Genomic DNA, 21,019 nt, shown 5'->3' with positions numbered 1-21,019 from the left:
GCATTCGATCTGGGGACTCGCGGATGCCCAAACGCCAGTTGATCAATGGATCGTGAATAAACTAAATCATGAGACATTAGCATGAGTTCAACCATGGGATACGATATGTGCTTACCGCTTCCAAAACAGCCATCAGAGAATCCTTGTTCTCTCTCAAGACACGCATGACAGCCTCACAAGTGATGCGGTAACTTCCTTCGATGTTGCTGACTTCCATGGCAAACGTCAACATACGAGTCAACCGGAAAGGTACCCTCTCAGGATACTTCTCGCGGTGCATCGCCACCTCGAAGCAGTCACCGAAGTCGATATGGACCACTTTGCCGGTAACCCGATCCAGAAGCAGATTGGATGGGTGACGATCGCCAAGGCCAAGGATGTAACCAACCATGGACATGACACCAAGGGAACGCGTGTAGTTCGTGCGGCGCTCCAGCCAGGCCTCCGAGCTACTACTCTTGAGCCATAGAACGCGATAGAGGTCCTTACCAGTGGTATTGTCCATGGCATAGCCGAACACCTCCACCTTCTGCATGAGTGTAAGATTATCATAATCGGGAGCCATCTGCAGCATAATGCGGTGTTCAATGTTCAGCAGGATACGTCGACTTTCTCGGTATTCCTTGATCAAGGCATGCAATGTGTCACTATTGGAAACCCATCCAAGGATACCAGAGCTCTGTGATAGCGGGATTGCAGGGAACCGTTGCACAGACAGATGCCGTTTGAAACTCTCTCCATCGTTATCAAGGAGTGTGTTGACCAGGCCGAAGAGTTGCATGACACGTTCATCTTGCCGGATGTCTTCGTGTCCCTTGACACAATACATGTACGAATTTCCGTCACTGCCCTTCAATGTCATCCTGCGTGGTCTCTTCTTGGTCTGTAGTACGTGTAATATGGGATCGAAGCTGAGGATGCGAATGATGGGCCTGCCACTTTGGTATGTACCAGGAACAGCAAGGTCAAGGTCATTACAATCCTTGAGCTTGGGTGAGACGTATTTCAAATCGAGCGTGGAGAGCTGTGGCAGCTGCCGGCTGATCTTGCGGAATACTGTGTAGTAAAGATCCCATGCTTGGTTCAAATCACCAATTTCTTCAGTCTCCCGGTAGAGCATACAGTAGTGCTTAGCCTCTGCAAGATCGCGACCAAAGGCCTGAGCAAATGACACCTCGCGCAACGTCTCGGCACCCTTATCGAGCATCTCATGCAGGGGCGCTAGAGTTGCAAACATGCCTTCCACATTGTGATCGCCAAAGTAGAGTCGAGAGGCTTCTTCTAGACCTTCATGCCAAAGCTCGTGCCACAGGACCGCGACTCGAATCAGCTCATGACTCACAACATCAGCTTGTTCCACGAGCTTCGCACTGTGCTGCCGCATGCTGTCCATAATGTTGCTAGCGGATTGTGATCGCCGAGCGACATTAGACTTCATTGCAACGGTCAATGGGTACACCAAAGCCTGAGGATGCACTTTGCCAACTTCAGCCAGCAGGCGATGAACAGCACTCCGCACTCGGATATTAGGTTGATTGATCCGAGCTATGAGCTGTGGAGTGACAGCAAGCCAGGTATCAATGTTCACTGCCGTAAAGCCCTCTGCTACAACACTGTTCACTTCTTGATCACCACCGTGAGTGAACCAGAGTGTCAGCAATCGCAATGTATCCTGCAAAGATGAGGTCGACGACAATGAAATAGACCTGAGGAAGCCGCGAAGTGCAGGTATTACATGCTCCGTCACAATGTGTCCGGGGACCATGGCCATTGTCGTGCCATCCCTGCTGGCTTGGCTAGCAATCGTCGTAACAACTTCGAAGTTGGCCAAAGCCCACGAATGCCAAGCTTTGTATGAATCACGGTTGTATTTGGTCGCAGCGGCGTACGCATTGAGAACTTCACGAACGTGCTCTGGTCTCCAATCACCTCGTTGCAACGTTGTCTGCCATTCTCCCTGGCGGAGATAGCTCTTTGCTAGTAGCCTTCTGAACTTAGCAACATCGCCAATGCGTTCTCGCAGCCCCATGGCATCCGCATGGTTGGCATCCGCGATACCGTTGACTCCGTTCACGCCATTGACTCCGTTTATTCCATTATGATCCGCCTGCGATAACATGAGAGCATTGAAGCGGGTAAGGTCCTCTGTCAGACCTGAAGTGAACTCCTTCAACATTTGAAGGGCTTCGCGTTGACGTCCAGTGGCCCAGTTGAACTTCAAGCGGGCATAAGTAACTTCTGGGGGAGCGATTGCCCTCGTGCCGTTGCTGTCAGAAACCACGGTCTCCAGTGAGGCGAGCGACCGCTCCGCGAGTCCCATGCGGTTGGATTTGCGACAGAGATTAGCGAATTTGATCCACATGTCGAGGTTCTCGCGAGGAGAGGTGACAAGCGCCCTAACCTTGAGCATGCGCTGCCATACCTCTACATTTTGTTGGCAGCCGAGTAGTCGCTTGTTCCATGTCTGACGCATCGAATCCTGTTTCTCAGGATCGCCAATGTTCTGTTTGTACGTAATGATCTCCTCAAGCTCAGCAAGCATTTGAACACGCACAACAACATTGTAGGCACGGTTGTATGACTCTCCCAGGAGTGCTGAAAGCTCGGTATCCAATCCATTGCGAGCCTTTTCAATATACATCGTTGCTTCGTCAAACTGATTCCGATGAATAGCAAGGATGGCACCGAAAAAGGACCGATCTGGCGACTGCTCCTTCATTACGCCAAGATAGGAATCCATTAATTCCCACTGGCCCCGACCCCAGGCAGCCGCTGCAGCTAGAGGTGCAATGGCTCTGCGATGTTCGAGGGATGCCTGGTTCCACTTCTCCTGAGCGAGGTCGGAGAGCACCTTCCACTCACCGAGAGCGTGAAGACAGCGCATCTTGCCCATCGTGACCCCAAAGGAATCTGGGTCTATCTTCTCACGTCGTTTGTACGCAGCAAGAGCCTCCTCCCAACGTTGAAGTTTCTCAAACCATGTCTCTTTGAGTTCCACATCCCGGTAAGCCTGCGCTTTTCGCAAGATACCAATAGCAGCATCCGATTGCTGAAGCTGATTATTAATAGTGATCAAAGCCTCCACTGCCCCCGAGTTTTGGTCTTGCTCAAACTCAAGTTCCTTGTAATGCAGGGCCTTCGCGAACGCGTGGCATTTAGCAGCGTACTTGCCTAGAGTGCGAATATCGATGGGAAGGGCCTTGTCGTCATGCTCCATGAACTCCGCTAGGTTAAGTAGAACCTGCAGGATTTCGGGAGGAATATTAGGTGAGGTGAGGGCCTTCTCGATCGACCGGACCAGCTCTTCTTGATATTGGTCATACAACTCGGTCCAGCAGGAAACAAAGGCCGCGTTGAAGAGATCCCTCGCTAGGGGCTGATAAATACCAGCCAAGCTTGCGCATGCTCGAAGAGCGGGAGAAGGTGACTCTTTCAGTAATTCAACGCTAAATCGTCGAATCCACTCTTGCCAGTCTTCACGAGTAGACTTTTGCGAGGCGTCCCAGGCATTCTTCAAGTGCTGTTGATTGACAACCATCTTCTTCTGTCCAATCTCGGCATAATTGGCGTCATCCGCCAGTGCCGCGTAATTTTCATCAGGATTGAGGTCTTGTGGGAGCGGATCGCCCTTTTGTAGCTTCGTCACCAAGATTTGGTAGTTGACATGATTGATCTGGTTATACTTTAGGACCTTATTCAGCAGATGGATGTAGTGATTGAAGTCCTGGCCCAGCTGGAATATGAGCGCACAGATACAGTCCATAGCAGCTTGTCGCAGCACGCGGTCGGTTCCTGCGACAACCCGAGACAGAGAATGTACCATCAATGATGCGAAGTCCGAGACGTTCACCTGCCGTGAAAGTTTGGTGAGGGTCTCGATCGCAGACTTTCGAATACTCTGAGGGTTTTGGGTCCTGTCAAAGAGACGCACGATAGAGGGCACAATCAGGTGCATATATTCCTCTCCGCTCGTACCGAATATCAAGAATGTGTGGAGGATCTTCTCCGAAGGTTGACGACGCATCGTGGTGTCCTTCTCAAGCGTGTCAAGCATCGGAGGGATTAGGCCTGCAAGGTATTTCTTGAATTCACCTTCCAAGGACTTGGCGATCGCTTCCACGAGTGAGAGTATTGTAGCCTGAACTTGGTAAGATGCTTCCCAGAATTCGCGGACGACTTCAATAATCTCCGGCAAAAAGGCTCGTATGTGTTGCCGCACGATATTGACCAGAATCGCCATCTGATTGAAGTACGATTCGAGGCGGCCTGGGGGTGATCCTCTGATGACCGATATAAAACCTGGTATTATCTGTCCAAGGAACGGTACGCATTTCAGACCAAGGGTCTTGAAGATCGTCACAATGGCATCAATGACTGCGGAGTGATACTGCGCGAGTGACGATTCACGCAAGATATTTTGCATAAGCGTGTTAATGACAACCGTAGGGTAGTACTCCTCGCTGGAAGGCGTGAGACCTTGCATGATAAGAGCGACATCTGATACGGTCTGCACTTCATTGATGTGATGAACTACTGGCGCAGTCTCGCTGATCTGCTGGTATTTGTAGGGGTCCAAGGCTCCAAGAATACCCAGCAACTTGATTGTCTCCTTACGCAGAGACCCGGTCTGCTCGGTTTTGATGATGTTAATGAGGACTGCGAGTAGATGAGAATATTCGAGGTACGGGTCAATAACGTAGCCGGAGTTGCTGGCCAGCTGGCCCAGTGTCTTCAAGGCCGCCTCGCGCTTGGAATGAGAAGAGAGATCCTGTAGCGCATCCAGGATAATCGGCATAAGCTGCGGCAAGTACGTTTTCATTTCACTGCCACCCACGTTTGCAAGTTCACCAACGGCCCTCAATGTAGTGGAAGCAACACCAGGATTGGCATCAGTTGCCTTAGGTAGCAGTGTAGTCACCATAGGATCAACATAGGACCGGATCAGTTTCGTCGCATTCGAAACAAACAGGCTGATCAACTGAGCACTCTCTTCCTTTTGGCGTGCAGTGCTGGCGAAACCGAGACTCGTCAAAAGGTTGACAAGCAGCTTCCGCAGCGGTGGAAAGACGTAGGCAGGATTGACACTGGAAAGACGACCTATGATACAGATTGCAGCCTCCCTGACGGGGAACACTTCATCATTGACGGCCAAGAATAGACAGCGGATGTTCTCCGGTCTAGCGAGGTGCCGATCAAATTTCCTATCCAGGGACCACAGGACAGTACGTCGAATGTCAGGGTCAGGATCTCCAACACCAACAGTCAAAAGCTTGTCAATTACCTCGCTCACGACTTGGATCGAATGACTGCTTGTCTGGTTTATGATGGGGTCATGAACAAACAGCTGACAGCAGGTGAGTGCCGAAGCTTTCCGGATCTCAGGGTTGTCATTCTCAACATAGTTGATCGCCACGTCACGTACGAATTCGTTGAGAATATGACCAGAGAAGTCAAAACTGCCTAGCGTGTGTAATGCAAGGGCGATTTCCGTGTCAGAGTGTAGTTCTTGAGGGGCGAAGTCTCTTGCAAATGAGGGCATTGGAGGTAACCTGCTCTCTGGGCATCTCAAGGGCCTGAAAGGGGTGCCATAGAGAATCAAGCTTAGCATATCCAATAGTTTCTCTTGAATTATGGGCTTTATTGGCGGGATGTAGTGAGCCATGTCGACCAGCGCTTGTGTTAGGGACTCGCTAAGCCCGCAGGCGAAGATGGGATCGAGTAATGCTTCCATGTACTTGCTGAGCGCCTGGCCTACAGCCAAAGACAGCATGCTGATACACTCAAACATTGGCGCTTCTTGGACGGCCGCTCGATTTCTCCTTCGATACATTAGCTATACCGCACATGAATACACTGGAGCTTGGGGGCTTACGCTTTCATTGCAAGACCTTCCCTGATATAGACGATGATGCCATCGAGATATTGTGCGATGGCGACCCCAACGGCATTTGCAATCTTTCCTATAGCGATGAACGCAGCGTTTCGTTCTTTATCCCGTTTGAGCTGGGCCTGTAGGTATATCATGAATCTGTGAAGGTAGGTCTCTGTGAAGTCAAGGGGGGCGTAGGAGGCGAGAATCGGAATTGTCTGAACAACCTGAGTGCGGATCTTCGGATCACGATGATCCTTGAGACGGAGGACGATCTCACAAGCATTTCGATAGTGCTCATTCATGAACATGGCACCCTTTAGGAGAAGCTCCTTCAGAACCAGGAGCGAGCCATGTATCCAATCCACATTGCTTGATTTGAGACCTAAAAGCGCTTCCTCGTATACCCTTGAAAACCATAGCTGCCGCACCTGCAAATCTCTAGCAGCGATTATATCAAAGCATTCGCTGACAGCATTAGCCGCAGCTTCCCGTATAAGAACCTTGGGATCTCTCAAAGCGACCCAAATCAGCTCGAAGATCTGGGGAACGAAGCCGTAAAGAAGCGTGGGTGAGCCTTTCGCGAGCTCCCGGATGACGAGCACGGCAGCGAATCGTCGGCTTTCTTGTCTTTCCGACTGAAGGGCCTCTAAAGCAGATTGTATTTCACTCTCCACCAGCTCCGCAGTCAGAGCCCCGCCCGGTTTAGCCAAACGGCCAAGAGCCGCAGCCGCATAAACCAATACTGCATTGTCGTTGCTGCGAAGAGCATTGCGCAAGTAACTGGCGAATCGAGTGGTCTTCTGCGCGGCGTCCACACCTTCAAAGTCTATCAGACGATCGAGAGCCAACAGGCCACCGATCTTCTCGTGTGCGTCATTTCCGGTAACTACCAGTTGTGCTATGCGCTGGCTGACCGCGTTAAAGAACTCCAAAAACTTCTCGGGGGACCAATCTAAGATGAAGAGCCAGAATTAGCGCTAGTCAGTGGCTGATGCGAAGCGATGCCATACCTCGAGAGATAGCGAGAACGTTGTCGTAAAGCTCGTAAGCAGCTCGCACCCGTGTCTCCTCATTCTTCGACTTCAACTCGGCAAAGAGCCGATGAGTTACGTCCGTAATAGGACCTGCTTGCGCCATTTTTGCGAACCACACCCCAGGGTGGACATTTGAAGTCAACCTCTAGGGCATGTATGATGGCACAAAGGGAGCATGAGCAAGAGAGCCGTTGATGGGCGGCGTTGGAGTGATGCGGGAGGTGAGGTCGAGGGCGTTCGGAAATCGTGCACGGACCAGGCGCTTCTGGCCTGGGGCATCCGCGGTGGGTTACATGGGGCAGCCTAAGGTGTTTGCGACTGATCTTACCCTTACATTCACCGTCTTTGGAGGGATTGTTGTTATGCCTATAGAAGTCCGTTAATTGGCTACTCGAATATGCTCGGCTACCTGATTAGTATTTCATTATCCCTTCTAGACTCGCTCAACTCATCCCTAGGACTAGGCATCTCTAAAACCAGTGCGACCCGAGCGTAAGTACAGCCTCGTTCACATTTTTATTTCGCCGAAGGAGGTGCCCTGAATCAATCCTTGCTTGACTGGTGGTCTTCTGATGCCCAATTTCAATGCTTTAGATGTCATGGGACTGTTTGACGGTGAGGTAATGCAGATCATAAGCCACATGCACACCCTATAGTTACTGAGAAACTAGTCCGGGGGGCCGGGGCTTCCTGGCTTCGTCCGTACAAGCGTAAGCAGGTAATTGAGTAGTTGCCTGCGCGCAAACAGCGACAAAAGTACCTTTATATATGTGGTGTGTGACGGAAAAAAACCTAGAGCCTCTTCCTAATGATAAAAATTAGATATCTTGCGGCCTATCCCATTACATAGGCCGAAGATCGAAATTCGAGGGTGTAGTACGTATCTGCGCTTTAGTGTAACTGAAACAAGAACCGGCACTTACCACACGATGTATAGTTGTAGTGGCTGAGTATATTTAATGGCTCTTTGAGAAGCTTGACTTCCGCTCCGCACTCAGCTGAAGTAAGAAGTCTTGAGGCCTTTGCAACTAGTAGAAATAGAGAAGCCCCTTATCTTGTCACGATATGCGGACCGATCTCTTTAATATCGCGTTGTACATTATAGCCTATGACCAGAAGATATTGGCTAATGTTGAATGGCGTAAGATGCTGTTTTCTATGACAACATTTGGGACCGCAGGGTAACTACTTAGTAGTAGCTCCCTTTCGGGCCGGGGGGTATGCCGCCAGTAGATAGTGGATAAGGGACACGGGCATCATCAACCTTCCCTGAAGGCCCTCGGCAACCTTGATAGCCAGCGCCTGCCGTAAATGGATCAGTGGCCATAAAACGAGGCCAGCTAGAACAATCACCTAACCGGCTTACACTCTGTCGGAGTTAACCCTGCAACGTAAGTGCCATAATTCCGCTCTCCTGGGATTTGTAATCGAGGCGGGAGCCTATCACATCCGCACGATAATGGCGACAGTGGACCTCGGTGGGGGATATGACGGTTCAGGATGAAGAGGGGTAGCAGTCCGGAGTAAGTATAAAGGCAATGGCGTGCTGCCATACTTCTCTTAGGTAGGACACTGAACCAGACCCATCCAAGTGCCCCTGTATACGAACCCAGCCATCAATTGACCCCCCGTATAACTAGTATAGCAATCATGCCCAAAGTTCTCTTGAGTGGTAAGTATCATGATTTACAGACTCCCAGACATGGTTTCCAACAGAGCTAACTGGTTGGTTTGTAGGAGGTAGCGGCTTCATTGCTGCTCACATCGTTGACATCCTGCTCGCGCATGGGTAAGAGTCAATGGCTCAGCTTGCTTCCATAATATCACTAACCTGGCCACCACAGCTTCGACACCGTAGTCACCGTGAGGTCCGAGGAGAAGGGCCAAAGGATTCTAGAGGCTCATCCAAGCACGCCAAAAGAAAAGCTTTCCTACGTTATTGTCAAGGATGTCGCGGCAGAGGGTGCCTTCGATGAAGTACGGCTCCCTGTTATGCTGTCCCACACCCCCAATGCTTCCTTGAAGTTGCTTGCTACGTTCAATACTAAATCATTGTTCGTGTAGGCCGTCAAATCTGACCCGCCATTCGACTATGTCCTGCATACTGCATCGCCCTTTCACCACAATGTTCAAGATCCAGTGAAAGACTTTTTGGACCCCGCCATCAAGGGAACAACCGGTATACTGAAGGCAATCAAGGCCTATGCTCCAACGGTGAAGAGGGTCGTTATCACCTCCTCATTCGCAGCGATTGTCAATGGCAAGAAGCATGCCGAATCGTACAGCGAGAAGAATTGGAACCCGGTAACTTGGGAGGAAGCCTTGATCTCCTCTAATACCTACCGTGCGAGCAAGGTATGTGAAGGACCCTATGCTTGGACTTACATGAAATGACATCTGACTCGTATGTGCAGACTTTTGCAGAAAAAGCAGCCTGGGACTTTGTAGAGAAGGAGAAGCCCAACTTCGACATTGCAACTATCAACCCGCCCTTCGTTTTTGGGCCAGTTGTGCATTACCTGAATTCATTGGACGCCATCAACACTTCGAACCAGAAAGTTCGTGACGTGGTCCAGGGAAAGTGGAAGGACGCCATTCCTCCATCCTTCACTTTCCTCTGGGTAGATGTGCGCGATGTTGCACTTGCGCATGTCAGGGCTATAGAGGTCCCAGAGGCCGGTGGCCAGCGTTTCTTTGTCACCGCCGGTTATTACACAAACAAAGAGATTGCAGACGTGGTCCGAGAATCGCTGCCCGAACTTGAAGATAAGCTGCCCTCGAAGGACATTCCGAGTGATTTTCCGGCGGACATCTACGGCTACGACAACAAGAGATCCGTTGATGTTTTGGGTATTCAATACCGGACGTTGAAAGAGTCCATTGCTGACACCGCTAAGTCACTGTTGTCCATTGGCGTCTGATGTGATGTATGTTGGGATATAATATGTACATATCTAGAACAAACCGGACCAGGAAGAAGGATATAGATAGGATGGAAATGATAATTGAAAATGCAGTGCTACTATTCGTTGAAATGAGAAAGAGGCTGCACAAGATGTGGTTGTAGTTTCCCGTATCACGTGGCTTGGCGCGCCTTGAGCATTGCAACCAAGTTTTCTCCAGCTTTCTCCGGAGATAGAACAATACCGCAAAACACCACATTGCCCAATGTCCGCCATGGCAACAGCCAGGCTATCTCCGACAGCAAATCTGCTGCGGAAGTCTCGCCTTTTCGCTCTTCCACAGGCTCTGACGCCACCCCCGACTCCGCCGACCTCGAAAAATGTCAACGAATCCGAGACCGCAACCCTTCCTCATCCTATCCGAGCGTCCATCGTCACACCGTCGTCTTCTCTTTCTAGGGGTGACTGGGGTCTGAAGAGGCCTCTCCCCGCCAAATCGACGTCCGAAAGATCTTCCAGGCCTGTGGTCAGAGTCAATGCACTCGATACCTTCGAACACATCACGGACTTCGAGTCCGCGGCCGACCATACGGTGACCCTGGAGAAATTCCAGGAGCTTAACATGCCGGTTTCGCTCCCCGCGAGAGTCACTTACGGAACCAGCATCATCCCCAGACACCAGAGTCCATTCGAGTCGCATGTCGACAATACACATACTAGCGAAGGCCTAAAGGAGCCCGGCGCGAGGCAGTTCAGGCACTCTGGGCCCTGGCTTGCCGGGCAGACGGAGGCCGAGTTCCAGGCATACTTGAAGAAGGTCCGGAAGAACAAGCCAGAGATCCTACAGAAGCTTCGCGAATATTTCGTCGCCAAGCGCGAAGCCGAACAAAGGAAGCAGGCACAAGATAATGGCCAGGATCTGGCAACTCTCCGACCTGTCGAGATCACCGACGAAGAATTCCAGGGCTATCTTAAGAAGCTCCGCACGGATCCGTTCTCACTGGGTCCTGTTGTCTTTGAGCTTCTGGATCTGCCGTCTCCTCCGGCTGTACCGAGCAGCCGACTCAACAACCCATACTACCAGTCCCCCGGCAGCAAGCTCTCTTCCGCAGAGTATGTCGCATCCGGACCTCCAAGGACGCATCCCTCGGCGGGTCTGTCTTACACGAGATCGCACGCTTTGATCTACAACCACCCCAAGTATGGACCCCAGGCCCACCAACGCCCGGTGGAGGCACGTATCTTGCGCCCCAGAGGACGGAAGGGCAAGAACACGAAGGCAATTGCGGGTGTTGCGGGTATTGCCGTGGAAGACTTGAACACCGTCACCTTCACTGAGCAGGACTCTCCGGCTGGCCTTGCCTACTTTGACGCCTCTATCCCCGGTGGTGCTAAGTACTGGGCCACTCCCATCCGGGCCTTTGTCGACTCGGAAGGCAAGATTGGCCTGGCCTCTTACCGCGCTAGCGCCACTGCTAAGGCCCCCTACGGAATCGATAGCCAGAAGAAGCCCGGATCGTACAGCATCTCTGACGTGGCTCGCGGCGACCAGCGCGTGGTCCCGAGACTGGATAGACAGCGGAACGCCGCAGCGGAGACCGAGGAGGTTGCGCGGAACCTCATGAAGAGCCTTGGCTCATAGAGTACTGGCATTTCATTCCCGAACAACTTTCGTCCCATGTGTCAGATATGTTCCATCTTCCACTTAGAGAGTTTTGCTGTATGATTAGGTTTCTGGATGGTAAATGTATAGTTATTTCTTTGCACTTTTTCTCATTTCTTTGTGATATAAGCCGGCTACATCTCATTTGAAGTATAAATAAATTGCAAACATCAAAGACGTCTCAGTAAGCATTATCACTATAGATCGAGCTTGCCATGCATAACCTAAAGCAACCCAGCCATCTTCATAATTCGCTAGTCCGTTACATAATTAGCGCTTAATCATCCAGCACAACGACCGACCGCTTTGGCATTATAGCCCACGTGACCGTAAATAGGGCAGCCACATCAGGGTAGATAGGCATCACATGACCCGCACATCCTAAGCGAGGGCCGGGTAAGTTGAAGGAGCAAAAGACATCAGAACAACTTGGACGGTCTTTCGAACATCCATCCAGCCAGCAACAAACCGCCAAAATGGGTCGCGTCCGTACCAAGGTGAGCATACACGACCGCAACAATGGAGGAAAGAAAGAATATCAATTCTAACGAAAATGCGCGCCATAATAGACAGTCAAGCGTTCCGCTAAGGTCGTCATCGAGCGTTACTACCCCAAGTTGACGCTCGACTTCGAGACCAACAAGCGTATCTGCGATGAGATCGCTATCATTGCCTCCAAGCGTCTCCGCAACAAGGTTAGTAACATTCCATTTTCTTTTCCGGGGAAAACCGGATGTGATATTCGGAAAGGGAATTCATATGCTAATTCAAAAACTTTATAGATCGCTGGTTACACCACCCACCTTATGAAGCGTATCCAGCGTGGCCCTGTCCGCGGTATCTCCTTCAAGCTCCAGGAGGAGGAGCGTGAGCGCAAGGATCAGTACGTTCCTGAGGTCTCCGCTCTGGATGTTTCCCAGACCGAGTCCGGCCAGCTTGACGTCGACTCTGAGACCAAGGACCTGCTTAAGAGCATGGGCGTACGTTTTCCCCTCAAATGAAATCTTATCCACAAGTTGTGTAATGGCTAACCCGATCGTGCTTTTAGTTCGACAACCTCAAGGTCAACGTCATCCCCGTCTCCCAGCAGCAGGCTCAGGAGCGCCCCCGTCGCTACCGGTAGATCATTGCGCCGTTGAACGGAAAATGAAAAAGTTCTGATTGTCTTCGGTCGATCCATGGCGTTTCCCCCCATGCTTGTTCTGGTTGGCTCACCCAGCTATCGATTTAGCTTAGAGACAGTCCCGGATGAGAAATGAACACGAATTCTGTCAAACAAGGTGTCGCTGATTCCCCTGATGGGGATGATGCTTGATTGCCAATTTTATTCCCTCGTCTGGTCTTACGGCCGGATGTCTCGTAGGAGGCTCTACGGGGGACGGCTGTCTGTTGAGGACATGCCGGACTACGGAGAGTCGATCGTAGAAATTTCAGTCATAAGCCATTGATTTGGTTCTTATCTGACACGCTATCTTATCGGGGTATCAACCTTGGTTCAAAACGCCTCATAATGCCATGCGCCAAAGGATCTTAGTTTTCATGAGGGACATATCCTTCGATGGAGCCTCCCTTCTCGTCTCCAGGACGCATCTGCGGTGCTTTCGCTGGCCCGCGGGGGTTATCGTTCTCTTGGACTTGAATATCCACTCTGCCAGTATAGAGGGCAGGATGCGCATCTCCTCGTTCCATGGCCAGTTCTCGTGAACGAGCCTCGTCGCGGACGGATAGTCGTGCAATGTCATCTGCCATATCGCCAGGACCTTGTAGTTTCTCCAAGTGCATACTGTCCAGCTGGCCGGCAACGTCGCGGATAGAGACGGGGTCTCTCATCTTGCCCTTGCCTTCTTTCGCCCTGGCCTCCTCCAGCAAGACGAGGTGCTTGCCACGCGCATCGTCAGCCCTTCTTTCCCAGACTGGTTCTTCAGCCAGCTGTACTCGTATGTACATGGCTCTTTCGGCGCACTCATTTGAGCACCACATCTCGAGCTTCTCTTTGGGAACGATATCCATCTCGCGCCCGCGGCCACCCCGCCCGCTTCCTTTCGCACCCCACGTTATGCGAAACGAGCCTCTGCCATCTTCCTTGCGACGCTCTCGAGGACATAGACCGTAGCCACAGAGACCCTCGATATTCCTCTCTTCGATCAGATTGTCGTAGTCGGCGGGTTGAAAGGGGACTAAGGCGGACTTGAACTCCCGCACATCGTCGGGGGAGGGTGATGCAGGATCTGCTGAACGGGAGGACGGAAGTTCAACAAGTCTCAGAATGCGGTCGAGAATCAGAAGCTCTGTGTCCTTCTGAGCTTGAATTTGATTCGCATGATGTAAGGCGATAGCTAGATGGCGCGGATCGACATCTGTTCGGTTTGCAATTGAGCTAGGTAGTTGCTGCTGTTGCTGTTGAGACATTTGAGGGGGTTTAGAAGGGGACGCCCGACGGTTTGGGGCGGAATTGGAGGGGCCAGATGCAGCGGTCGCTGCGTGGATCGAAGGAAGAGAGGTCTTCAAAATTGGAGTTGGTCGTCCAGAGGACATTCCAGCAGATTTTCCGAACGGAACAGTCAGAAAGCGGGAAATATTATAAAGTCTGTGTCAGTCACTTGTGGTGGAGGAAAAGTGTATGGTGAGGAGAAGATAGTGGTAGAATGGATGGGAAGGTTGGATGGATAAGACAAAGTTCCAAGATTGTTCGGGTCGGCAGGGAGGCAAAAACCCCGGATTCAAGACGGCAAGCTACGGATACGTAATAACAAGAAGGGTCTTTAAGTAGTTAGGAAGGGCAGGTTCAACAATGACTATACATGGTGCATGCAGGATTGATTAAGGGGAGGGAAATATAGGCTGCACCAGGGACGCCACCAGTAGTATTAGTATAGTAAGTAGTAGTACTGATCTAGCTACCTTTCAGTGTAGATAGCGATGATGTACCACCACGTTTTAATTCCACGGCCCTCAGGCAGCTGTTCCATCGTATGTTTTTGTGTTGGCTTTGGTGTCTGACGGGCTGTTCAATCTTATTAGCTGCCGATCGCTGCGGGAGTGGAGCAAGTGTCCCGCCTGGCAAGAAGAGTTGTGAAGTGTTAAGTTAGTACTGTGGTCGTTGTCGTCGTAGTACTTGTCAGTAGCAGTAGCAGTCGTTATGCTCAGTGTCTCTCTCTCTCTCTGTCTCTCGCCGTCCCTCCTCTTCCACTCTCTCCCTCTTCCCTCCTCCCTTTCCAACACCACAACCCACCTCCCCCCATCCCACTCCTTCTTTTTGTCTTCCTTCCCTTGTGCATTAATTTCCTATATTCTCCCGTCTCTCTGGACATTGTTGTCTTTTACCCTGCAGTAAGTTATTTCTATTCCTTTACCTCTCTTTCTTCCCCTCCTCCTCCACTCCCCCCTCCCCCTTGCGGTGTTTCCGATCTCCGGAGGTACTAAGCTCCCTGACTACGTCAGTCAGTCCAGCAGGCTGACATATTATCATTGTTATTTTTGCTCCCTCCGAAGCATACCGGCTTACCTTCCAAACCCCGCTGTTAAGCATATCTGCACTGCACATGTCTGTCTGCATTAGACGCTTTCCAGTCTAGTGCTCCACCACCTGCAATTATTATTGTTCTGCCGTGTCATTTGCATTCCGCCAGCCTCCCTCTCGCTCCGCTCCCCAATCTACCCCCCACCACCACCACCACGTCCGTTGTGACAGCGTCTCGACTTGCCAGATGTCCAGTCCGCCGTTCACAGTCAAAGCGGTCTTCGAATACGCTTCGGACCACGATGACGACCTAAATTTTGCCATCGGCCAGATTGTAACCGTGACGGCGGTGGAAGACGCGGAATGGTACTTTGGTGAGTATACCGACGAGTCGGGGCACAAGCGAGAGGGTATTTTCCCCAAGAACTTCGTGGAAAGATATGAACCCCCAGCTCCTCCACGGCCTACACGCCCGAGCCGACCGAAGAGGGAACCAGAGGTCGCTCCCGGGCCGCCTCCTCCAGAGCCCGCTGTTGCTGTCGAGCCCCCTACGACTGAGCCCCCGCGCTCCTTGGAACCCGAAGTGGAGGATACACCTGCACCTGTGCCCCAACCTCCTCAATCGCCGCCTCCTGCGTTGGCGTCACCAACCCGTGAGCTCCCCTCGTCCCCGAAGCCAGCGCCTGTCCCGGCTCCTGCCCCGGTTTCTCAACCCCCTACAAATGACATCAGCGAACCGGCTCCGAAACCCTCGTCCAAGCCCCCACCTCCCGCCGTTGCGGAGAAGCCGACAGGGTCATCGTTCAGGGATCGCATTGCTGCTTTCAACAAACCCGCCGCACCCCCAATTGCACCCTTCAAGCCGGGTGGTTTGAGCGGCCAGACCACTTCCTTCGTCAAGAAGCCGTTCGTTGCGGCACCTCCCAGTAGAGATGCATACGTACCCCCGCCCCGTGAGGCTCCCCGCAAGATCTACCGGAGGGAGGAGGATCCAGAGGTCCAAGAACGTCTGGCAAAGGAGCCGCCCGTTTCCGAGACTCGACCACTGTCCAGTGGAGGCGCGGAGGAAGGTGCGGAGGAGCAGCCCAAGCCGACAAGCTTGAAGGAGCGGATTGCGCTCTTGCAGAAACAGCAGATGGAGCAAGCTGCTCGTCACGCTGAAGCCGCTCAGAAGAAGGACAAGCCCAAGCGCCCTCCCCCCAAGAAGCGCACCGAGTCTCATGAAGAAGCGATGCCTGTGGAAGAGCCGCCGACCGAGAGCACTCCATCTGGCGAGCCTGAGAGAGACCACAGTGTTGAGACGGTGAAAGCCGCTCACCCGCCAGCCCCGCCAGCAGCTATGCCCCCTCCGCCAGTGCGGGAGCTCGTCAGCGATACCAACGATGCCGATGATTCAGCCGCCGCTGATACGGAAGATGCGGAGGAGACGTCTACGAGCAAGGAGGACTATGACGAGCGCGCCCGGGCGGAGGTTCAGCACGAAGCTCAAGCGGAATCTCGGCAGCTAGAGCAAGCCGAAGAACGTGAAGCTCAGGTTGATGAAGGTGCAGAGGAGGAAGAAGAAGGGGAGGAGGAAGAAGAAGAAGAAGAGATAGACCCCGAAGTCAGGCGCAAGATGGAGCTCCGCGAAAGAATGGCCAAGATGAGCGGTGGAATGGGTATGATGGGCTTCTTTGGGCCTCCTGGTGGCATGCCTCGTCCGGCTGCAGCTCCTCGGAAGCCAAAGGCACCCGTGGAAGCCGAGAGACCCAGCGGGGAGTATGAACGATCCGGCCCAGCTGCTGCCCCTCCAGTGCCGATCATGGCTCTGCCGGGGATGAACGTGGCCAAGCCTGCTGCCACACCAAGCGTGGAGAAGGAGGAGGAGGAAGCTCAGACGAGCCCTGTGACAGAACAGCATCCTCCGCATGAGGTCCCTGATGTGGAAGATGTGGTAGAGGAAGAGCCTCCTCGGCGTACATCCACCGACAGGCCACCTGCGCCTTTAGGTACGAGCACAAGTCATTGATGATCATAGCATACCATCTAATTATTCTCTCTAAACAGAGCGCGCGGCTCCGCCCCCTCCGCCACTCGAAACACGGCCAGTTCCACCTCCTGTCCCTCACGATGCGCCTCTGTCTCCGCCCCCTGTTCCCGGACGTAAGTTCTCCATGGTATCAGTGTCCTATGCCACACATGCTGACCTGAGATAGATCAAACCACCCCTAAGGGCGTTGCTCCTGCTGACACGGGCGAAGAGTCGGACGATGAGCTCTCCTTGCATACTAAGAATCTCTCCCTAAACGCTGCGGCAGCCGATCACTCTCCAAGCCAACCTGTTCCTGCTCCACCGCTCCCCGATCATCTAGACTCTCGCCGCTCGTCGACATACGATGTCACCTCCCCGAAATCGCCCACACTTCCTGCAGATAAGAGACTTAGCCGTCCTCCACCTCCTATTCCAGGCAATCCACCCGTCCCGGCTCAGAGTCGACCAGCTCCTCCCCCGCCGCCCGTTAATATTCGCCGGAGGTCGACTGCCGACAGCCGAACCAGTGTAACTTCACAGTCTCGCCAAGCGGGCGAAGAGGTGGAGGGCGAGGTCACCGAGTATGACGGCGACTACGACACTGACATTGCATCCGGTGCCAAGTTTAAGGACGCCCTGAAAGCTCATGGACGTGATTCAAGTTTCGACGAGGGGACAACTACTGACGACCACTCACTTCAATCTCCTCGGAGCCCGCCACAGACTCGTCTTCCGCCTCCGCCTCCCCCAAATGCCCCTAGGGCAGTCCCTCCTCCGCCCCCAATTCAGCCTCCCAAGAGTGCAGGCAGGGCCTCTATAGATTCCCCCCGCGGACCCCCTCCTCCTCCTCCCCACCGAGAGTTGTCTTTTGGAGGTGATGATGAAGAGTACGATCCGTACCGTTACAATGCCCCGCAACATGGACTGCCTACCCCAAGGGGGCCTCCACCTGTTCCCGCTGGACCGCCGCAGCTACCTCCTGTTATACCTTCCCAGCCTGCGGAGGAAGAATCGGAGGAGCTCTATGAAGCTTCGCCCGTCCAATCACACCCCGAATCAACGTTCTCCCAGTCTGAGAAGAGAACCTCGATGGCACCCCCGCCTCCCACGTTACCCCCACCCACGCCGCGTAGCAACCGTGCATCGCTTGATGTCCCCAGAACGCAGCCCAGCATGCGGCGGTCCATGGATGTCAGTCGTCCGTCCGCCGACCAAGGCTTCATCGCCATGGACGTAGACCTGGCGGAGAACACGCTCTGGTGGACGCAGCACAATACTCCCCCTCCCGTGTTCCAGAACCGCAAGGACATCTTGCTTGAATTTGAGGAGTCAAGTTCTTCGAAGAGAGGTGGTAAGACCATGGTGACCAAAGACATCTACGTTCTTTTCATGGACCACTCGCAAACGGTGATTACGGTCAACTTCGACGCTCGGAATCCCACGGATGTTGCCTTTGAGCAGCGCCACGAGGCTCCTCCTATCCAGCCTCGCCAGGACCAACTTGAGAACGCACATCTGCAGATTGGCACTCGCATCGCCTCCACGGCCAATTCCATTCAGAACACTACCGTTGCCGACGGCACTCCGTTTGGCCTCGTTCAGCACGTGCTCAGTCCCTTGTCGGATGCCCTCAAGCCGGTTGGAACACGTGCCTATGGCGCTTTGGTCTACTCCAATTTAGCCAACGCTTCTGTACAGCAGAACGACGAGATCCGCGCCGGTGATATCGTCAGCTTCCGCAACGCTCGCTTCCAGGGACATCGCGGCACGATGCACCAGAAGTACAGTGCGGAAGTGGGCAAGCCCGACCACGTGGCCATTGTGGTTGACTGGGACGGAACCAAGAAGAAGATCCGTGCTTGGGAGCAGGGCCGCGAAAGCAAGAAGGTCAAGATGGAGAGCTTCAAGCTCAACGACCTCCGCAGTGGCGAATGCAAGGTGTGGCGAGTGATGCCGCGTAGCTATGTGGGCTGGGAGAAATAAGTACAGTATGAAATATCCGAAGTTCTTTGAAGGGTGGAGACGAGTAAATGATTTGATTCTGGTATATCTAATGCCGCTGGTACATGGACCGCAGGCGGACAAACCTCGATTGCCTCTGTGATGTGTTAACTAACATTCTTGTTGTATGTACCTATTGATGTTATCCATATGTGCTTAATCTGTCTATCGTCTACTGCATAGTGTGAATGATCTTTATGTAACATGCTTTTGCTTTTGCTTGTAAACTATAGAAATAATCGCCGTTCAAACGTAGCATGTACATTGATGCCTCAGGCATAAACCGGTAAGTCAGGCCGCCGCAGTGAGTGGCAATACAATACTTCCCTATCGGGAATTCACCTCCATCCATCACCATCTTCCACACCTCTTTCTCCCCCATCCACCTACAACCCCCAGTCCACACAACAACAACAACCACACCAAGAAACAACCAGCTGGACACCCAGCCCCCTCTCACAAAATGGGTGGCGACCTCAACCTCAAGAAGTAAGCAACCTCTCCCCCAACCCATCCCCAATCCCCCATCCCAGCACTAACGCAACGACATAAAACAGATCATGGCACCCCTCCCTCCTCCGAAACCAAGAGCGCGTCTGGGCCGAAGAAAAACGCGCGCTCGAGGAGCGCAAACGCATCGACCAACTCCGGCGCGAGCGCGACGAAGAGCGCCAAATCCAAGAACTCCAACGGCTACAAGAAGGGACGGGGAAACCGAAGCAGATCCAGCGCGTGGACTGGATGTATCAGGAACCTGGGTCCGGAGGGGCAGCCGGGGGTATGTACGCGGAGGAAATGGAGGGGTATCTTTTGGGGAAGAGACGGATTGATGGGATTTTGTTGAAGAAGGAGGGGGGGGAGACGGAGGGGTTGAAAAAGGGGGCGGAGTTTAATGCGACGCTTGGTGGCGGAGGGGGAGGGGGCGTGCAGCAGCCGGTGGTGAATTCGAGGGATACGATGGCTAAGGTGTTGGCTGATCCGCTTTTGGAGATTAGGAAGAGGGAACAGGCGGCGTTGGAGGGGATGGTTAGGGAGGAGGTTAGGAAGGGGGGGAGTTCTTCGAAGGGGGGGGAGAAGAGGGATAGGGATGGGCATAGGGAGAGGAGGAGGGAGAGGGAGAGGAGGCATAGGTCGAGGTCGCCGGAGAGGAGGCGGAGAGATGCTACACATGATCGTGATCGTGATCGTGATGATAGGGATAAGGAGAGGAGGAGCGAGAGGGATCATAGGAGGGATAGAGAAAGGGACAGTGATCGGGACTATCACCGCTCGAGCAGACATCGGGAGCATCGTGATCGTGATCGTGAAGATCGATATGACCGGCGAGATCGATCCCCTGCGGATCGCCACCACTCTGACAGACGGCGCAGCGACGATCGGAGAGAAAGCGATGGGTACAGAGATTCTCGAGACCGGGACCGTGATCGCAGAGACCGCGACCGATCCAGTCGCTACCACCAAGATAAAAGAGACTACCGTCCCCGAGACAGAGATACATACAGCCGCGACAAGCCGAACGCCGAAGAAGCCGAGCAGAAGCGCAAGCAGCAAGAGGAAGAACGGCAGCGCAAGCTAGCGGAGATGCAAGCGAACGCGAGCGAGATGGAGGATGCTCGGCGACAGCGCATTGCGGAAGTCAGTGCTATTGAAGCGAAGCAGCATGAAGAAGATGAGAAGCATCGCTCGGAGAAGGGTCGCTTTGTGTCTGGACTGCATAAACAGCTTCAGGAGGATAGTCTGGATGAGCGGATTAAGCGCAGTCGGGGCGGGCTGGCTCGCCTGGATGAGGATTAATTGTTATCATCGTTTTAGTTAGCTTTTATGAATATTATTGGGCGCATATGGTGATCATGGGATGGATGGATGGTGTGCTGTGCTCTGGAAGCACGATATGATTGCGGTCATTCTCCTTTCTCATCATGTCTATGCTCGACATGCTATCAATGTATCATATACCAAGGTTTTATGTTATTATTCATGCTCTAACAAACGCATATTTACCTACATAATCAAGCATCAACGACTATCAAAACAGAATAAATAAAAAGTCCCTAAATATAAATCGAAATGAGAGA

General features: G+C 52.7%; 7 protein-coding genes across 7 annotated transcripts; 5 read left to right on the top strand and 2 right to left on the bottom strand.

Annotated features, from left to right (window-relative positions):
- Nucleotides 1-21: 21 nt before the first annotated feature.
- Nucleotides 22-7,090, bottom strand: tor (putative TOR pathway phosphatidylinositol 3-kinase TorA). The gene is made up of 3 exons (XM_025707921.1): nucleotides 6,883-7,090; nucleotides 5,873-6,824; nucleotides 22-5,819 (listed from the first exon to the last, which is right to left on the bottom strand). Exons 1-3 carry the CDS (start codon nucleotides 7,007-7,009, stop codon nucleotides 77-79), a joined length of 6,822 nt encoding a protein of 2,273 aa, XP_025557099.1. The 5' UTR covers nucleotides 7,010-7,090; the 3' UTR covers nucleotides 22-76.
- Nucleotides 7,091-8,201: 1,111 nt separating this feature from the next.
- Nucleotides 8,202-9,898, top strand: BO88DRAFT_409300 (SDR family oxidoreductase). The gene is made up of 6 exons (XM_025707920.1): nucleotides 8,202-8,470; nucleotides 8,547-8,578; nucleotides 8,644-8,695; nucleotides 8,751-8,883; nucleotides 8,971-9,261; nucleotides 9,321-9,898. The coding sequence occupies exons 2-6, from the start codon at nucleotides 8,557-8,559 to the stop codon at nucleotides 9,825-9,827; spliced, it is 1,005 nt and encodes a 334-aa protein (XP_025557098.1). The 5' UTR covers nucleotides 8,202-8,470; nucleotides 8,547-8,556; the 3' UTR covers nucleotides 9,828-9,898.
- A 146-nt stretch (nucleotides 9,899-10,044) lies between these two features.
- BO88DRAFT_409298 (mitochondrial 37S ribosomal protein bS1m) lies at nucleotides 10,045-11,657 on the top strand. Its single transcript, XM_025707919.1, has one exon. It carries the CDS (start codon nucleotides 10,084-10,086, stop codon nucleotides 11,449-11,451), a length of 1,368 nt encoding a protein of 455 aa, XP_025557097.1. The 5' UTR covers nucleotides 10,045-10,083; the 3' UTR covers nucleotides 11,452-11,657.
- Nucleotides 11,658-11,687: 30 nt separating this feature from the next.
- Nucleotides 11,688-12,595, top strand: BO88DRAFT_430548 (40S ribosomal eS17 domain-containing protein; the record flags this gene model as incomplete). Its single annotated transcript, XM_025709260.1, has 5 exons — nucleotides 11,688-11,733; nucleotides 11,863-11,969; nucleotides 12,042-12,167; nucleotides 12,255-12,452; nucleotides 12,521-12,595. 5 exons carry the CDS (start codon nucleotides 11,688-11,690, stop codon nucleotides 12,593-12,595), a joined length of 552 nt encoding a protein of 183 aa, XP_025557096.1.
- Nucleotides 12,537-14,276, bottom strand: BO88DRAFT_409296 (Rtr1/RPAP2 family protein phosphatase). The gene has a single exon (XM_025707918.1). It carries the CDS (start codon nucleotides 13,879-13,881, stop codon nucleotides 13,003-13,005), a length of 879 nt encoding a protein of 292 aa, XP_025557095.1. The 5' UTR covers nucleotides 13,882-14,276; the 3' UTR covers nucleotides 12,537-13,002.
- Nucleotides 14,277-14,694: 418 nt separating this feature from the next.
- BO88DRAFT_409294 (SH3 domain protein) lies at nucleotides 14,695-19,134 on the top strand. The gene is made up of 3 exons (XM_025707917.1): nucleotides 14,695-16,920; nucleotides 16,979-17,074; nucleotides 17,128-19,134. Exons 1-3 carry the CDS (start codon nucleotides 15,180-15,182, stop codon nucleotides 18,924-18,926), a joined length of 3,636 nt encoding a protein of 1,211 aa, XP_025557094.1. The 5' UTR covers nucleotides 14,695-15,179; the 3' UTR covers nucleotides 18,927-19,134.
- A 170-nt stretch (nucleotides 19,135-19,304) lies between these two features.
- Nucleotides 19,305-20,983, top strand: cwc25 (U2-type spliceosomal complex subunit CWC25). The gene is made up of 2 exons (XM_025712907.1): nucleotides 19,305-19,433; nucleotides 19,502-20,983. Exons 1-2 carry the CDS (start codon nucleotides 19,408-19,410, stop codon nucleotides 20,736-20,738), a joined length of 1,263 nt encoding a protein of 420 aa, XP_025557093.1. The 5' UTR covers nucleotides 19,305-19,407; the 3' UTR covers nucleotides 20,739-20,983.
- The last annotated feature ends 36 nt before the right edge of the window (nucleotides 20,984-21,019 follow it).

This window comes from Aspergillus vadensis, assembly GCF_003184925.1.
Source record: "Aspergillus vadensis CBS 113365 unplaced genomic scaffold BO88scaffold_43, whole genome shotgun sequence".
Taxonomy (NCBI): domain Eukaryota; kingdom Fungi; phylum Ascomycota; class Eurotiomycetes; order Eurotiales; family Aspergillaceae; genus Aspergillus; species Aspergillus vadensis.
Note: the sequence above shows the minus strand (reverse complement) of the source record. Positions and strands in the feature narration are given on the sequence as shown.

Excerpts from the sequence above, each read along its gene's own strand:
- cwc25 (XM_025712907.1), top strand. The coding sequence starts at position 19,408 with ATGGGTGGCGACCTCAACCTCAAGAA. Across the intron at positions 19,434-19,501 it reads GGCGACCTCAACCTCAAGAA|ATCATGGCACCCCTCCCTCC; the intron begins GTAAGCAACCTC and ends GACATAAAACAG.
- BO88DRAFT_409300 (XM_025707920.1), top strand. The coding sequence starts at position 8,557 with ATGCCCAAAGTTCTCTTGAGTG. Across the intron at positions 8,579-8,643 it reads GCCCAAAGTTCTCTTGAGTG|GAGGTAGCGGCTTCATTGCT; the intron begins GTAAGTATCATG and ends GTTGGTTTGTAG. Across the intron at positions 8,884-8,970 it reads CAGAGGGTGCCTTCGATGAA|GCCGTCAAATCTGACCCGCC; the intron begins GTACGGCTCCCT and ends TTGTTCGTGTAG.
- BO88DRAFT_409296 (XM_025707918.1), bottom strand. The coding sequence starts at position 13,881 with ATGTCTCAACAGCAACAGCAGCAACTACCTAGCTCAATTGCAAACCGA.
- tor (XM_025707921.1), bottom strand. The coding sequence starts at position 7,009 with ATGGCGCAAGCAGGTCCTATTACGGACGTAACTCATCGGCTCTTTGCC. Across the intron at positions 6,825-6,882 it reads CGTTCTCGCTATCTCTCGAG|ATTGGTCCCCCGAGAAGTTT; the intron begins GTATGGCATCGC and ends TCTTCATCTTAG. Across the intron at positions 5,820-5,872 it reads GAAGGTCTTGCAATGAAAGC|GAGAAATCGAGCGGCCGTCC; the intron begins GTAAGCCCCCAA and ends AATGTATCGAAG.
- BO88DRAFT_409298 (XM_025707919.1), top strand. The coding sequence starts at position 10,084 with ATGGCAACAGCCAGGCTATCTCCGACAGCAAATCTGCTGCGGAAGTCT.
- BO88DRAFT_409294 (XM_025707917.1), top strand. The coding sequence starts at position 15,180 with ATGTCCAGTCCGCCGTTCACAGTCAAAGCGGTCTTCGAATACGCTTCG. Across the intron at positions 16,921-16,978 it reads CAGGCCACCTGCGCCTTTAG|AGCGCGCGGCTCCGCCCCCT; the intron begins GTACGAGCACAA and ends CTCTCTAAACAG. Across the intron at positions 17,075-17,127 it reads TCCGCCCCCTGTTCCCGGAC|ATCAAACCACCCCTAAGGGC; the intron begins GTAAGTTCTCCA and ends GACCTGAGATAG.